The 18,451-nt window shown below is 42.4% G+C and overlaps 1 protein-coding gene across 4 annotated transcripts in view; it reads right to left on the bottom strand.

Moving 5' to 3' along the window:
- LOC135528161 (E3 ubiquitin-protein ligase MIB2-like) overlaps positions 1-15,519 on the bottom strand; it is a 73,037-nt gene extending 57,518 nt beyond the window's left edge. The window contains exon 1 of one of the 4 annotated variants that reach the window (XM_064957039.1): positions 15,410-15,519. Coding sequence is in view for 2 of the 4 variants with exons in the window: in XM_064957038.1 (XP_064813110.1) it covers positions 8,077-8,143 (67 nt within the window). In the remaining 2 variants the exon portion in view is untranslated. Of the gene's footprint in view, positions 1-8,076; positions 8,219-9,040; positions 9,124-15,409 lie in introns of those variants that run through there. The other 3 variants (XM_064957040.1, XM_064957038.1, XM_064957037.1) reach the window with 3 other exon arrangements.
- Positions 15,520-18,451: the final 2,932 nt, after the last annotated feature.

Here is an 18,451-nt window from a genome sequence, read left to right as displayed (position 1 = left end):
ACTAGGAATGACTGTGCCAAGTACACTCCCAGCATGGATGAATCTGGGGTGACTACGTACACAACAAGCCCTTATCCTGGCTTTAGAAGAACACTGTTCCACAGTGGGAGCTTAGCTCAACCCAGTAGGATACAGTGGCTAGTTGGCTGACATCGGACCAAAGAAGAAAAACTGGGAATCGATATTCACAATCAATGGGTTACATTTGTGGCATGCTAAACGGATCTTCCCACAAAGGTGTACAGCAGACTTCTGGGTGGACCACATTTAGAACCTAATCAATAAATCAACATGAAAAAGGAGTAGGGCAGCCATAAAGGACAACCAGGTTTTTCAAAAGGATTCTCAGCCACCAAATTGTATCCTCCTATAATTACTGTAAGCAAGCAAGAGCGCAAGCAAGCCAAAACCCAACATCACCAACACAGCAGAGGTCCATATTCTTTTGTGGGCCATACAGGGTACTGTGGTTGGGTGAGTCGCATGAAACCAGTTTTATCCATGGCAGTAACAAATGGTTAGAAAACCATGATGCATTTGCCACAATCAACTATCATTCTGAAGACTAAGATGCTTAGTTTTTTTTTTAAATCAACATTTCCCTAGAATTTTGTACATTTCACCCCAAAATTGTCATTACCGAAATGCACCCAGTTTAAATTCTTGTGTCTCTTATAAAATGTTACTTTAGAAAAATCTAAATTATTTGAATAAAACAAAATATGTTGCTGTAGTTTTGTCACGTTCTGACCATCGTTTTTGTGTGTTTTCCTTGTTTTAGTGTTGGTCAGGATGTGAGCTGGGTGGGCATTCTATGTTGTGTGTCTGGTTTGTCTATTTCTATGTTTGGCCTGATATGGTTCTCAATCAGAGGCAGGTGTTAGTCATTGTCTCTGATTGGGAACCATATTTCGGTAGCCTGTTTTGTGTTGGGTTTTGTGGGTGATTGTTCCTGTCTCTGTGTTTGCACAAGATAGGGCTGTTTTGGTTTTTCACATTTCTTGTTTTGTTAGTCTATTCATGTATAGTTTCTTTATTAAAGAACCATGAATAATAACCACGCTGCGTTTTGGTCCGCCTCTCCTTTGACTCAAGAAAACCGTTACAGAATCACCCACCACAACAGGACCAAGCGGCATGGTGACAGGCAGCGGCAGCAGGAGCAGCGAAAGGAGGAATGGACACGGGAAGACGTTTTGGACGGCAAGGGTTGTTACACTTGGGAGGAAATACTGGCTGGAAGAGATCGCCTCCCATGGGAACAGGTGGAGGCACATAGGAGAGCAGAGGCAGCCGGAGAGAGGAGCCGGCGATACGAGGGAACAAGGTTGGCAAGGAAGCCCGAGAGTCAGCCCCAAAAATTTCATGGGGGGGGCACACAGGGAGTATGGCGACGCCAGGTAGGAGACCTGCGCCAACTTCCTGTGCTTACCGGGGGGCTAGAGAGACCGGGCAGGCACCGTGTTATGCTGTGGAGCGCATGGTGTCTCCAGTGTGGGTGCATAGCCCGGTGCGGTATATACCAGCTCCTCGTATCGGCCGGGCTAGAGTAAGCATCGAGCCAAGTGTCATGAAGCCGGCTCTACGCATCTGGTCTCCAGTGCGTCTCCTTGGGCCGGCTTAGATGGCACCAGCCTTGCGCACAGTGTCCCCGGTTTGCCTGCATAGCCCAGTGTGGGCTATTCCAGCTCGCCGCACTGGCAGGGCGACCGGGAGCATTCAACCGGGTAAGGTTGGGCAGGCTCGGTGCTCAAGAGCTCCAGTGCGCCTGCAACGGTCCAGTCTATCCAGTACCACCACCACGCACCAGCCCTCCGGTGGCAGCTCCCCACATCAGGCTTCCTGTGCGTGTCCTCGGCCCAGTACCACCAGTGCCAGCACCACGCCTATAGTGCGCTTCGCCTGTCCGGCGCTGCCAGAGCTCCCGCCCCTCATTCCAGAAGCGCCTGAGCTCCTCAGTCCAGTGCTGCCAGAGCCTTCCTCCTCTCCAGCGCAGCCGGAGTCTCCCGCCTGTCCGGCGCTGCCAGAGCTCCCGCCCCTCGGTCCAGAGGCACCAGAGCCCCTCATTCCAGAGGTGCCAGAGCTCATCAGTCCAGCGCTGCCAGAGCTTTCCTCTCCAGCGTTGCCAGAGTTTCCAGTCTGCACAGCGCCATCAGTCGCCAGTCAGCCCAACGCCGCCTGAGCTACCCGTCTGCCCAGCGCCATCAGAGCCGCCAGTCTGCCCAGCGCCGCCTGAGCCACCAGTCTGCCCAACGCCGACTGAGCCGCCAGTCTGCCCAGCGCCACCAGAGCCGCCAGTCTGCAAGGAGCCGCCAGTCTGCAAGGAGCCGCCAGTCTGCAAGGAGCCGCAGGTGCCGCCAGTCAGCCAGGATCCGTTAGATCCGCCAGTCGGTCAGGATCCGCCATTCAGCCAGGATCCGCCAGTCAGCCAGGATCCGCCAGAGCTGCCAGTCAGCCAGGATCTGCCGGCACCACCAGTCAGCCAGGATCTGCCAGAACTAGGTAACTTGAATGATTTACTTGGACCACTACTTATACATATTTTTTGTGAAACATCAGTTATTGATTTAAGTAGGGATTGTCAGGAAATATGGGTGTATAAACCCCATTTTAAATTTACTTAAAGCCACAATCTGGAGTTTAGCACTAAAAAGGAGGATATCCTTAATTTTGACATGTGTACCTGTTTTTGGTCCATACCCCACATACAGTACCAGTCAATAGTTTGGACATACCTACTCATTCAAGGGTTTCTACATTGTACATTCTACATAGTAAAATAATAGTGAAGACATCAAAACTAATAAATAACATGTAGTAGTAACCAAAAAAAGTGTTAAACAAATATAAATATTTTATATTTGAGATTCTTCAAAGTAGCCATCCTTTGCTTTGCACAATCTTGGCATTCTCTCAACCAGCTTCGTGAGTAATGGATTTGTAATGGATTTGAATTAACAGGTGTGCCTTGTCAAAAGTTAATTTGTGTAATTTCTTTCATTCATAATGCGTCTGAGCCGATCAATTGTGAGGTGACAAGGTAGGGGTGGTATAGAGAAGATAGGGCTATTTGATAAAAGACCAAGTCTATATTATGGCAAGAACAGCTCAAATAACCAACGAAGACATGAAGGTCAGTCAAACAGGAAAATTTGAAGAACTTTGAACATTTCTTCAGGTGCAGTTGTACGACAACGACGAGACAGCCTATAGGGAGGAGGTCAGAGACCTGGCCGGGTGGTGCCAGAATAACAACCTATCCCTCAACGTAACCTAGACTAAGGAGATGCACGTCCCCATTCTCATCAACGGGGCAGTAGTGAAGCAGGTTGAGAGCTTCAAATTCCTTGGTGTCCACATCAACAACAAACTGGATTGGTCCAAACACACCAAGACAGTCGTGAAAAGGGCACGACAAAGCCTATTCCCCCTCAGGAAACTAAAAAGATTTGGCCTGGGTCCTGAGATCCTCAATAGGTTCTACAGCTGCAACATCGAGAGCATCCTGACCGGATGAATCACTGCCTGGCACGGCAATTGCTCGGCCTCTGACCACAAGGCACTTTAGATGATAGTGCGTACGGCCCAGTACATCACTGGGGCAAAGCTGCCTGCCATCCAGGACCTCTACACCAGGCGGTGTCAGAGGAAGGCCCTAAAAATTGTCAAAGACCCCAGCCACAGACTGTTCTCTTTATGTACATACTACCTCAATAAGCCTGACTAACAGGTGTCTGTATATAGCCTTGTTACTCTTTTTTTCAAATGTATTTTTACTGTTGTTTTATTTCTTTACTTACCTACCACACACACACACACACACACACACACACACACTTCACCATTGGTTAGAGCCTGTAAGTAAGCATTTCACTGTAAGGTCTACTTCACCTGTTGTATTAGGCGCACGTGACAAACAAACTTTGATTTGAGTTGCAAAAACCATCAAGCGCTATGATGAAAATGGCTCACATGAGGACCGCCACAGGAAAGGAAGACTCAGAGTTACCTCTGCTGCAGAGGATAAGTTCATTAGAGTTACCAGCCTCAGAAATTGCAACCCAAATAAATGCTTCAGAGTTCAAGTAACAGACACATCTCAACATCAACTGTTCAGAGGGGAGTGCGTGAATCAGGCCTTCGTGGTCGAATTGCTGCAAAGAAACCACTACTAAAGGACACCAATGAGAAGAGACTTGCTTAGACCGGTGGAAATCTGTCCTTTGGTCTGCTGAGTCCAAATTTGAGATTTTTGGTTCCAACCGCTGTGTCTTTGTGAGACGCAGAGTAGGTGATCATCCTGATCTCCACATGTATGATTCCCATCGTGAAGTATGGAGGAGGTGGTGTGATTGTGTGGGGGTGCGTTGCTGGTGACACTGTCGGAGAGTAAATTATTTACGCCTTCCCATCTGGTTTGCACTTAGTGGGACTATCATTTGTTTTTCAACAGGATAATGACCCAACACACCTCCAGGCTGTGCTAGGGCTATTTGACCAAGAAGGAGAGTGATGGTGTGCTGCATTAGATGACCTGGCCTCCACAATCATTCAACCTCAACCCAATTGAGATGGTTTGGGATGAGTTGGACCACAGAGTGAAGGTAAAGCAGCCAACAAGTTCTCAGCATATGTGCAAACTCCTTCAAGACTGTTGGAAAAGCATTCCAGGTGAAGTTGGTTGAGAGAACGCTAAGAGTAGGCAAAACTATCAGCAAAGCAAAGGGCGGCTACTTTGAAGAATCGAAAATCGCAAATATATTTGGATTTGTTTAACTTCTTGGTGACAGGGGGGATCCGGATGAAATGCATGCCCAACTTCAACTGCCTGCTACTCATCCCCAGAAGATAAGATATGCATATTATTAGTAGATTTGGATAGAAAACACTCTGAAGTTTCTAAAACTGTTTTGAATCATGTCTGTGAGTCTAACATAACGTATTTAGCAGGTCGAAACCCAGAGGACAAACTATTCAGATTTTTTTTTGAAGTCACTCTCTTTTCAATGGTTTTCATTGGGAATCCAGATTTTTAAAGGACCTTCTTGCATTTCCTACCGCTTCCACTGGATGTCAAGAGTCTTTATAAATTGGTTGAGGTTTTTCCCTTGTGTAATGAAGTAGCACTGTTCAGAACGAGGGTCACTTCAAGTGTACTGTTAGATAGAGGCGCGTGATCAGAAAGCTAGCTACAGTTTGTTTTCTTCTTGTATTGAACACAGATCATCCCGTCTTCAATTTGATTGATTATTTACGTAAAAAATACCTAAAGTCGTATTACAAAAGTAGTTTGAAATGTTTTGGCAAAGTTTACAGGTAACTTTTGAGATATTTTGTAGTCACGTTGCGCAAGTTGGAACCGGTGTTTTTCTGGATCAAACGCGCCAAGTAAATTGACATTTTGGACATATATCGACGGAATTAATCGAACAAAAGGACCATTTGTGATGTTTATGGGACATATTGGAACAAAATAAGCTCGTCAAAGGTAAGGCATGAATTATATTTTTATTTCTGCATTTTGTGTCGCGCGTGCAGGGTTGAAATATGCTTTTCTCTCTTTGTTTACAGAGGTGCTATCCTCAGATAATAGCATCGTTTGCTTTCGCCGAAAAGCCTTTTTGAAATCTGACATGTTGGCTGGATTCACAAGTGTAGCTTTAATTTGGTATCTTACATGTGTGATTTGAAAGTTTGATTTTTATAGTAATTTATTTGAATTTGGCACTCTGCATTTTCACTGGCTTCTGGCCAGGTGGGACACTAGCGTCCCACATATCCTAGAGAGGTTTTAACAGTTTTTTGGTTACTATGTGATTCCATATGTGTTATTTCATAGTTTGATTAAAAATAACATGTAGGCTATACACAAGAAATTATGACAAAAACAAATATTCAGAAAAGGTGGTATTGCGGTAATGAGAAATATACACTACCGTTCAAAATTTGGGGTCACTTAGAAATGTCCTTGTTTTTGAAAGAAAAGCACATTTTTTGTCCATTAAAATAACATCAAATTGATCAGAAATATAGTGTAGACATTGTTAATGTTGTAAATGACTATTGTAGCTGGAAATGGCAGATTTTTTATGGGATATCTACATAGGCGTACAGAGGCCCATTATCAGCAACCATCACTCCTGTGTTCCAATGGCATGTTGTGTTAGCTAATCCAAGTTTATCACTTTAAAAGGCTAATTGATCATTAGAAAACCCTTTTCAATTATGTTAGCACAGCTGAAAACTGTTGTTCTGATTAAAGAAACAATAAAACTGTCCTTCTTTAGACTAGTTGAGTATCTTTAGCATCAGCATTTGTGGGTTCGATTACAGGCTCAAAATGGCCAGAAACAAAGAACTTTCTTCTGAAACTCGTCAGTCTATTCTAGTTCTGAGAAATGAAGGCTATTCCATGCGAGAAATTGCCAAGAAACTGAAGATCTCGTACAACGCTGTGTACTACTCCCTTCACAGAACAGCACAAACTGTCTCTAACCAGAATAGAAAGAGGAGTGAGAGGCCCCGGTGCATAACTGAGCAAGAGGACAAGTACATTAGTGTCTAGTTTGAGAAACAGACGCCTCATAAGTCCTCAACTGGCAGCTTCATTAAATAGTACCCGCAAAACACCAGTCTCAACATCAAACGTGAAGAGGCGACTCCGGGATGTTGGCCTTGTGAAGCTGACGTCACCAACACACACACAGACACACGTACACACAGATGCTCGGACAGAGACAGAAATAGCATACCTCCAAGGTAATACTCTCTAGGTGCATAATAAGAGTGTAAATTAAAGGGCATTTTCTGATAAGTGTACAAGACACATAGCGTACCCAAGTCTCCAACCCTGTATAAGTGGATTAATCATAAACATTACAAATGAAAATCACTCATTTCAAAGAGCGGCCCTTCCCCACAATTCTAAGCATTATATATGAGGCAAGGTGCATGGGCTGAATGTAAGTTGAGACAGATTTATCAATAGCGAAATATTCAAAGTTACCCAAGCCTAAATGACATTTTTCTGATTCTTTGCCCGTCTATAAAAACAAATATCGGTGAAAAAATGCTATCTGACCAATACCTTACTGTGAACATTTGATTGATTGATTGACTAAATTTCAACAGTGTGATAAAATGCTTCACATTAAGTGCCCACACAGGATTGAGTGCCCACACGGCCATGTTATCATATTCTATCACACTAACATCTGATGCCCATCTAAATCTTATCTGGATAATAATTTATTTAATCATATAGGCCTATGCTAGGGCTAGACATACACACATTTTGAAGTATATTTTTATTTTACCTTTATTTAACTAGGCAAGTCAGTTAAGAACAAATTATTATTTTCAATGACAGCCTAGGAACAGTGGGTTAACTACATACTTGGGGATTCGAACTTACATCCTTTCGGTTGCTAGTTCAACGCTCTAACCACTAGGCTACCCTGCCGCCCCATATAGGCTGTGCGTATTGCTAGAATTAGGCTGGGTACTTGGTGGAATCTTGATGGAACTGACACATGTCAGAAACATCTGGTGATGCAGGGTTTTCTGAAAACTGGATAAACAACCCATCTGGCAAGATTGCATCACGTAGCCCTGGCTAAAACACCGGACCAACTTAATTTGCCGTTTTCCATTTCTGGCTCGTGACTTCCCTGGTTTTGATTTGATGTAACTTGCTGTACAAGGTAATTATTGACTGTTTACATTGTATCAGTATATTCCAACTGGAGTAAAGCAGTGTTCGTCATATATATATTTTTTGTATAATTTGGTGTGTAATTAGACCTAAGTCATATTGAAAATTGCCAGAATGTGGCAAAAACTCAATGTACTCTCACTGGACACCCTGTGACTGAGAAAGAAGAAATTTTCGCATCCCAGAGCCTCTGAACCATTATCACAAACCACATAACAATCATAAACACAATATCTGAACAGAAGCCTGAACAGTACCCAACCCTACTGAGTATTATATTTCTGTATTATATCAAAGCTCCAAATAATGCAACATTGAGTCAGTATATCCACTAGTTTGTAAAAAGAGAGACGTAAACTCACTCCCCATGATCTTCATCCCACTCCTGAACATCTCAAAGAGCTCTATTCCAGAGTCGCAGGACACCATGAGCAGCTTTGTGCTGTGTCATTGCCTTGTCAATGTGACTGTCTTAGCACTATGGACCAGTCATCCTGCTATCAGAGGAATATACATGTTCAAGCCATTTCTACCCTACAGTATTTGCTTTGGGGTGAAGTTTGCTCTTTGTTTTTGGAATGGAACATGCTGGACTCACTATCTGTCACAAAAAAACAAGGTAAAGAAAGTCTGTCAAAGGGTTGTAGCAATAGCCCGATGGTAGCCCTGTATCACTAACTGCATTCATATCACTGATGACTTACAGAAGTAGGCCTACTGATGATAGCTTTGAATATTTAGAGTAGGCCCTTAGATCAATCCACATTTTGAGGTAATTAAATTACATGTGTAAAATTATTCTTATAGCTGGGCACATGTATGATCAAATAGCATACCTTTCATGTGAGAAATTTGCCTAACTCATAATTTCTAAACAGTTTTCCGAGATTTGCCACCTCAATCTCAAACAATAAAATAGTATTATTAATAATATATAATATTAAAATATTTCACTTGTCCACCATTCCTTGTGCCCTACTGGAAAAGAGACAGTCCCGTCCTATTTATCAATAAAGAAAAAGAAAATCTAATAAGATGGTCACCATGCTCCATTTCAAAGTTTAAAAAAATACACAAACGTTTCCAGGATACAGCCACGTTTTCAAAAGACACTCCTCTAATTTTAGTGATCCTTCAAACCAAAACAATGAAATAGCTATAGCAACATAAAAAGCAACACATGCACTGCATTACCAGAAGTGTGATAAGAAACAACATTACTGTCTGAATTTCCAAATATCATTCTCATTTCACACTGAAACTAGCGCCAATTTTGTGAAATATTGTGTCATGGCTACAAATTTGTGGCTCGGTTCGCAGGTTTACCTGTTGGAATAGACGTGTGCGGCACAGTCAGCGAGAGACACAAAAACAGGGGAGGAGGAGAGGAGGCAGCGGCGACAGCCTCCTCAGATCAGCTCAAGATGGTGAGGAGAAAGAGACCATGCAGCGGTTCTACCAGCAGCCTAGGAACACCTCCAGTGAAAGATTGAGAGGGGGGAGGATCCTGGGTCTAGAGCGCTGTGGTGGAGTGGGACTGGACCAGCAGAAAGGACCAGCAGAGGAGAAGGAAGGAGGTAGCAGCCCAGTAACAAGAGCTGATGTAGCAGCAGGCATACAGCATTACGGCAGCAGCATCCTCCCTGTAGCCAGCCTGGTTGTGGGTAATCGGAACGAGACAGACAGATAAGCAGAGTGAAGAGGGTCTTTCTGGAGGATGCGGCCAGCATTTAGTCCTTTGTGTGCAGTGTCAGCAGAGATTATCAGAGGAGGAGGGCAGTGAGGAAATTGGCTGCCCAAGCAGGCCATTCGGGTTGGCGTGCATGCATACGTACACACCCACTCTCACACACAGGCGGACGGGATTCTCTTCAGCTGCTAAATCCGTTGTTACTGTCGAACACCGGTGGCACACACGGGTATGCGTTGTCTCCCTCACCAACACACTATGCCTGTGTGTGTATTTTACACACTGCACTGCACAGCTTCCTTTCCATACCCAGGGACACCTCTCTCTCTCTCTCTTTCTGCTGCCAGTGAACAGACAGCCGGAGAACCGAGATGAGGGGGAGGGGCAGCAAGAGCTGGGGGAAGGGAGGGGCAGTGTGTTTGGAGAAAGGCTGTGCTTTTCTGTGTTAGAAAAGGGGCAGGATGGATGGGGACTTGAAGAATGAGCACCTGTCATTGGTTCCGATTTTCAATCACGGACTGTGAGTAGACCCGAGTGTGTTTGTGTGTGTGTTGAGGTATAGCAAGGGAAGTGGAAGAGAAATGGGGGTAGTGTGTGTTCTCTCAGCCTTGAACAGCACAGTAATACAGTAATGGGCACAGCTGTGGAGGGCATGGAACGGACAGGACAGTGCATTTTGCAGCCAGCCATTCTACTAACAGTCACTGGCTCATGAACAAGCTACCTAATATGCAGCTGACATTCCTACTGCCAACTAGCCAATGAAAAGGAGGAGCAGGGGGTTGTGGTGCGCCACACAGCAGATTGAGATCGACGGGGCCGGAGTGGAGAGGGTCAAAAGCTTCAAGTTCCTCAGCGTGCACATCACTGACAACCTGAAATGGTCCCTTCACACAGACAGTGTGGTGAAGAAGGCGCAACAGTGCCTCTTCAAATTCAGGAGACTGAAGAAATTTGGCTTGGCCCCTAAGACCATCACAAACTTCTACAGATGCACCATTGAGAGCATCCTGTCTGGCTGTATCACCGCTTGGTATGGCGATTGCACCTTCCGCAAATCGCAGGGCTCTCAAGAGGGTGGTGCGGTCAGCCGAATGCATAAGGGCACACTGCCTGCCCTCCAGAACTTAAACAGTCCCCTGTGTCACATGAAGGCAAAGAAAATAATCAAGGACCCCTGTCACCCCGCTATCATCTAGAAGAAGGAGACAGTAAAGGTGCTTCAAAGCTGGGACCGAGAGACCGATTGAAGCTGTTTATTTCCCGGCCATCAGTGTTAAATAGTCATCGCTACCCGGCCTCCGCCCAGTGCCCTGCCCTGAACCTTAGTCACTGTTACTAGCCGGATAGCTCTCGATACTGGTCCCTTCATACGGACACACCCCAGGGGTCTCGTTAATGCAGAGTTCTGTGTTTTTCACACAGAAGACAAAAAATATCAAAATATACCTTTTCCCTCAGAACAGCCTCAACTCTATAAGGTGTTGAAAGTGTTTAACAGGGATGCTGGCCCATGTTGACGCCAATGCTTCCCGCAGATTTTTTCAAGTTGGCTGGATGTCCTTTTGGTGGTGGACTATTCTTGATACACACGGGAAACTATTGAGTGTGAAAACCCCAGCAATGTTGCAGTTCTTGGCACACTCAAACCGGTGCGCCTGCCACCTACTACCATACCCCGATCAAAGGCACTGAGATCTTTTGTCTTGCCCAGTCACCCTCTGAATGGCACATATACACAATCCATGTCTAAATTGTTGCCAGGCTTAAAAATCCTTCTTTAACCGGTTCCCTCCCCTTAATCTACACTGATTGAAATGGATTTAACAAGTGACATAAATGAGGGATCATTTGGACAGAACTTGAATAATTTTTTCAAGAATAATGGGCAAAATGTTGCCCAATCCAGATGTGGAAAGCTCTTGGAGACTTACCCAAAAAGACTCACAGCTGCAATAGCTGCCAAAGGTGATTCTACAAAGTATTGACTCAATGGTGTTAATAATTATGTAAACAAGATATATTTCATTTGGAATACATTTTTAAAAACCTGTTTTCACTTTGGCATTATGGGGTATTGTGTGGAGATGGGTGAGAAAATGTTTTCATCCATTTTAAATTCAGGCTGTAACATCAACATGTGGAATAAGTCAAAGGGGTGGGTGGGTGGGTGGGTGGGTAGGTAGGTAGGTAGGTAGGTAGGTAGGTAGGTAGGTAGGTAGGTAGGTAGGTAGGTAGGTAGGTATGTATGTAGTGGGGAGAACAAGTATTTGATACACTGCCGAATTTGCAGGTTTTCCCTACTTACAAAGCATGTAGAGGTCTGTAATTTTTATCATAGGTACACTTCAACTGTGAGAGACAGAATCTAAAACAAAAATCTAGAAAATCACATTGTATGATTAAGTAATTAATTTGCATTTTATTGCATGACATAAGTATTTGATACATCAGAAAAGCAGAACTTAATATTTGGTCAACTTTATCAAATACTTGTTTTCCCCACTGTATGTAATGTAATGTATGTGGAGTGGTTGAAAAACAGGTTTTAATGACTCCAACCTAAGTGTATGTAAACTTACGACTTCAACTGTGCGTACGTACGTACGTATGTATGTATGCATGTATGTATGTATGTATGCACAGTTGAAGTCAGAAGTTTACATACACTTAGGTTGGAGTCATTAAAACTTGTTTTTCAACCACTCCACAAATTTCCTGTTAACAAACTATAGTTTCGGCAAGTCGGTTAGGACATCTACTTTATACATGACAAGTCATTTTTCCAACAATTGCTTACAGACAATTGCAGTGGGTCAGAAGTTTACATACACTAAGTTGACTGTGCCTTTAAACAGCTAGGAAAATTCCAGAAAATATTGTCATGGCTTTAGAAGCTTCTGATAGGCTAATTGATATCATTTCAGTCAATTGGAGGTGTACCTGTGAATGTATTTCAAGGCCTACCTTCAAACTCAGTGCCTCTTTGCTTGACATCATAGGAAAATCAAAAGAAATCAGCCAATACCTCAGAAAAACAATCGCAGACCTCCACAATTCTGGTTCATCCTTGGGAGCAATTTCCAAACGCTTGTACGAACAATAGTACGCAAGTACAAACCCTATGGGACCAGGCAGCCGTTATACCACTCAGGAAGGAGACGCGTTCTGTCTCCTATAGATGAACGTACTTTAGTGTGAAAAGTGCTAATCAATTCCAGAACAACAGCAAAAGACCTTGTGAAGATGCTGGAGGTAACAGGTACAAAAGTGTCTATATCCACAGTAAAACGAGTCCTATATTTACATAACCTGAAATGCCGCTCAGCAAGGAAGAAGCCGCTGCTCCAAAACCGTTATAAAAAACCCAGACTACGGTTTGCAACTGCACATGGGGACAAAGATCGTAGTTTTTGGAGAAATGTCCTCTGGTCTGATGAAACAAAAATATAACTGTTTGGCCATAATGACCATCGTTATATTTAGAGGAAAAAGGGGGAGGCTTGCAAGCTGAAAAACACCATTCCAACCGTGAACCACGGTGGTGGCAGCCGACCTCAAGCCTATAGAAAATTTGTGGGCAGAAGTGAAAAAGCGTGTGAGAGCAAGGAGGCCTACAAACCTGACTCAGTTACACCAGCTCTGTCAGGAGGAATGGTCCAAAATTCACCCAACCTATTGTGGGAGCTTGTGAAAAGCTACCCAAAACATTTGACCCAAGTTAAACAATTGAAAGGTAATGCTACCAAATACTAATTGAGTGTATGTAATCTTCTGACCCACTGGGAATGTGATGAAATAAATAAAAACTGAAATCTATTATTCTGACATTTAACATTCTTAAAATAAAGTGGTGATCCTAACTTACCTAAGACAGGGATTTTTTACTAGGATAAAATGTCAGGAATTGTGAAAAACTGAGTTTAATTGCATTTGGCTAAGGTGTGTGTAAACTTTATAGAAAGACCCACACACAAGTCATATTCTGCACTTCCAAGTTTCAGACAACTTTCAGCAGCAGCATCTTGGCAATACACATAAACTGGATAGGCATAATGCCTGTGATGTTTCAACAATCAGAGATGTCTGATCAATGTCAATAAATGAAAAAACAGCTTAAATGTATACTAGGCTAGAAGGAACACTCAAACAAACCCATGAGGCATAGCTCAAGCATAGGGGCACATATGATTAATTTTTGAGTAATACAGAGCAAATTATCACATATCCTGTATGGTAGGATAGACAGTGATAACCTCATTGTCCCAAAACAGCCTTAAGAACATTAGCCAAGCTAATATCAAACAATGGTGACAAACTAGACAGAAACAGCAACGCAGTCCAGTCCAGTCAAACACCACTCAAAAACTATTGATTCTAAGACCTCTGTTTAGAAAGAATGTGTGATAATAACAGCACCTGAACCACCACACCTCAAGGCTAGAATAGCCTACTCAAAATCTAATCTTATTGGTCACATACACGTGTTGAGCAGATGTTATTGCGGGTGTAGCGAAATGCTTGTGTTTCTAGCTCCAACAGTGCAGTAATATCGAACAATATCTAACAATTTCACAAATTATACCAAAACACAAATCTAAGTAAAGGATATAAGAATATATAAATATATGGACGAGCGGCACTTAGCAAGTATTTCGTCTGCCTGAGGAATGTGCAAATCTCTGTATTTGTATCACATTTTTTGCAAAGTTTTACAATAAAACATACATTTAGCAAGGCTAGACATTGTTTTTCCCTATGATTTTTTTTCAGCAGTAGTGGCAATGGGGGATGTATCACCTGCATCTTTGCAGTGGACTGAGCAAATACTTCTTCTGGCTGAGGAGTATGCAAATCAATGGGTCACCCCAGAGAAGGGTCATTGCAAATCAGGGGCATTGGGCAGCAATGAGGAAATGTTATCATCAAAATCTGGAGTTTATCTTTAACAGTTATCACACTTTTCTGATACCAGTGAAGAAGCAGGCTCACACCTGCTATTGAAACCAAACATAGTGTGTCCTTATGGTGCGATGTTAGGCAAAACAGAGATTTTCATGTATATATATTTTTTACCTTTATTTAACTAGGCAAGTCAGTTAAGAACAAATTCTTATTTTCAATGGCAGCCTAGGAACAGTGGGAAGTGGGACAGTGGGAAGAACGACAGATTTTTACCTTGTCAGCTCGGGGATTCGATCTTGCAACCTTTTGGTTACTTGTCCAAAGCTCTTACCATTAGGCTACCTGCCACCCCTGATAAAGGCTTTGGGCTAACTAAAGGCATAGGCCTACTTATTATGTAGCTGACTTCATTTATGCAATACAACCATATTGAGGCTTTGAGGCTATTCTTTGGCAGTAGGTCTAATGTTGCTAGTTTAGCCAATCAGCCTACAAAAATGTAATTCATGTGTCACCAAATGAACATAAACTACTTCACTGACACACAATGTAAACACTTTGGCTACTCCTGAATTTCAGGAGGTATCGGTGTAACGTTAGACCCACGTGGGGTTTAAATGTGTGAAAGTAAGTGGATATACATTAAAGTGCAATCCACAAAGCTGCTTAAAATGTCCGGAATTCTATCCTTTTCAATGGCCATAATGACATTAGGCGATAACAGCTGCCATGCATGGACTGAGGTTTATTGAGTACGTAGTGAAAAATATTTACCGTTTTAAGATCCAAACAGAACCAACCTGAACGAAACGGGGAGGGACCTACCTGCATTTATCCAATAGAAACGTTTTCCGTTTGGAGTAAACGGTTTCTGTTGCAAAACGTTTACGAACAGACGAAACGTTTTGCAACAGAATCGCCTTATTTACACCCCTGATATGCATTACGTTAGCTACATTCATTGGTACAGCTGGTAGTCCTGTTAATAAGCTATCGTTAGCTAGCTAGCACACATTTAGCGAGCTAACTCTAAAAACGTTTAGCTAACATTTTAGCTAAGCTACTAGTTCGAAAAAAATGTTTTATCGTGCTTTCCTTACCCGACTTCAAATATTTAATCGGTGTTAACGTGTAACTCCATATGGGTGTCTATGGTCATGGTTAACGTCTGCTGTGCTCAGGACGGAAGTTGATTGGCTAACTAGCAAGTTGCAACCTAGCCAGTCAGCCACACGCCCATACCAAAGATTTCTTATAACTAACCCAAGATAGACCACAGCCTGTCGTTTCCAATGGGGGCAAATGAACCATAATGGGCAGAACAAGCAAGGAGGTGGGCCGAGCCAGGCACTAGCTAGTGTGATCCTATTGGCATGTTCTAGCATCTATTTGCATATTTCGGTTAGGGAACTCTGAAGTGGGGGTGTGCATTAACTCAATTTGCCCTTGAACTCCTTCTAAACAAGCAACTTTAAAAACTTTGGCAAAGGGTAAAGTCTACTAAACTTAGTCCACTCTCCGTAACAGAGTCTAGTTTGGGGAACAGAAAACTGTACTGAGATCGAATGTTTCATAGATGAGAAAATAAGCAGAACATCGGCCAAAATCATATTTTTCGCTTTGAAGAGATACATAAATGTGTTTGCATCCTCTTGTTTTGTTGCATTTATGATTGTTATTTATTTTAAAATACATTTATTTAAATATTCAAAGGACTAAATATGGACACGTTCTGTTTAGATTGTTCTTCTCCTTTTCAGTTCTGTTTTAATTTGTTTAAAAGCTGTCTCATTGGAAAACAACATATTTTAAATTGACATTTGACAACGGGTTTTCTATATTTGTTCTCCATCTTCTCCCACCGCCAGCCACTGGGCTTCCTCTCATCACCATATTTAGTGGTGGGTGAAAAAGCCAACAGGATGCGTCAGATTTACACATCCGATGAAACATCTGGCTCATTGTTCTATCTGTGCCCATACAATGAATTGTGGAGGAAATACAGTGCGTCACTTCTTGTTTTCTCATGCACAGAAATAGCTGGGTGGCTAACTCCTTGCATAAAATGTATCTATTCATGTGTTGAATGTATTTATGTTTCCTGTAAACATTAAATAACAATAGCCTGCTCAGGGGACATAGTTTGTCACCTATCCAGTAACGTAATTTAACTAGCAGATTGACTCCTTGATCAGACCGACAGCATCATTGATTCAAGGCTGGGTAATACATTCTGCAGTCAAATATTTTCAACATTAGTGCTGAATGATTAACCGAAAAGTCTTTTTTTTATATATAACTAATTGACCTACATTGGTGAAATTATTTGAATTCCATTTCGTAGTTTTTTTTTTCTTCTGTGAGCTTGATGCTCAGTTTCTGTAAAGATAAATCAGATCAATCCCAAACCGTGCTATGTAGTAGGGAGTTGAAGTTTCAAACAGACCAATATTCTACATAGTTTAGCACATAAAACGTGGTAATCCACTACAATGACCGTAATCCATTGCGTGCTCACTTACTGTCGGGTCTGTGTGGAGCAAACAGAGAAAAGAGAAAGTTTGAGGGACAGAAAACAGTTGCTTTGCATGGTATCACTCAGTGGTGGAAAAAGTACATCATTGTCATACTTAAGTAAAAATACCCTAGTAGAAAATTACTCAAGTAAAAGTAAGTCACTCAATAAAATACTACTTTAGTAAAAGTCAAAGTATTCTGTTTTAAATACTTAAGTATCTAAAGTAAATGTAATTGCTAAAATATACATAAGTATCAAAAGTAAAAGTATAATTTTACATTCCTTATATTAAGCAAACCAGACGACACAATTTTCTAGTTTTTAGTTATTTACGGATAGCCAGGGGCACTCAAACACTCAGACATAATTTACAAATGAAGCATCTGTGTTTAGTGAGTCTGCCAGATAAGAGGCAGTAGGGATGACCAGGGATGTTCTCTTGAAGTGTGAATTGGACCATTTTCCTGTCCTGCTAAGCATTCGAAATGTAACGAGTACTTTTGGGTGTCAGGGAAAATGTATGGAGTAAAAAGTACATTTTATTTACAGTTTATTGCAAAAGTATTCATGCTGGAAGGTGAACCTCCGTCCCAGTCTCAAATCTCTGGAAGATGTAAATAGCTTTCCCTCAAGAATCTCCCTGTATTTAGCGCCATCCATCATTCCTTCAATTCTAACCAGTTTCCCAGTCCCTGCCGATGAAAAACATCCCCACAGGGATGGTAGTCTCGGGGTCATGAGAGGTGTTGGATTTGCCCCAGACATAGCGTTATCCTTGATGGCCAAAAAACAAAATTTTAGTCTCATTTGACCAGAGTACCTTCTTTCATATGTTTGGGGAGTCTCCCACGTGCCTTTTGGAGAACACTAAACGTTTTTTTCTTTAAGCAATGGCTTTTTTTCTGGCCACTCTTCTGTAAAGTGTACAGCTTAAAGTGGTCCTATGGACAGATACTCCAATCTCAGCTATGGAGCTTTGCAGCTCCTTCCGGGATATCTTTGGTCTCTTTGTTGCCTCTCTGATTAATGCCCTCCTTGCCTGGTCCGTGAGTTTTGCTGGGCGGCCCTCTCTTGGCAGTTTTGTTGTGGTGCCATATCCTTTCCATTCTTTAATAATGGATTTAATGGTGCTCAGTGGGATGTTCAAAGTTTCAGATATGTTTTTATAACCCAACCCTGATCTGTACCTCTCCACAACTTTGTCCCTGACCTGTTTTGAGAGCTCCTTGGTCTTCATGGTGCTGCTTGCTTGGTGGTCCCCCTTGCTTAGTGGTATTGCAGGCTCTGGGGCCTTTCAGAACAGGTGTAGATATACTGAGATCATGTGACAGATCATGTGCCTCTTAGATTGCACACAGGTGGACTTTATTTAACTAATTATGTGACTTCTGAAGGTAATTGGATGCACCAGATCTTATTTAGGGGCTTCATAGCAAAGGGGGTGAATAAATATACACGCACCACTTCTCTTTTTAGAATTTTTTGAAATAAGACATTTGTTTTATTTCATTTCACCAGTTTGGTATATTTTGTGTATGTCCATTACACAAAATTCAAATAAAAATCCATTTAATTCACAGGTTGTAATGCAACAAAATAGGAACAACGCCAATGGGGTGAAGTT

This window comes from Oncorhynchus masou, chromosome 33 (genome assembly GCF_036934945.1).
Source record: "Oncorhynchus masou masou isolate Uvic2021 chromosome 33, UVic_Omas_1.1, whole genome shotgun sequence".
NCBI lineage: Eukaryota > Metazoa > Chordata > Actinopteri > Salmoniformes > Salmonidae > Oncorhynchus > Oncorhynchus masou.
Note: the sequence above shows the minus strand (reverse complement) of the source record. Positions and strands in the feature narration are given on the sequence as shown.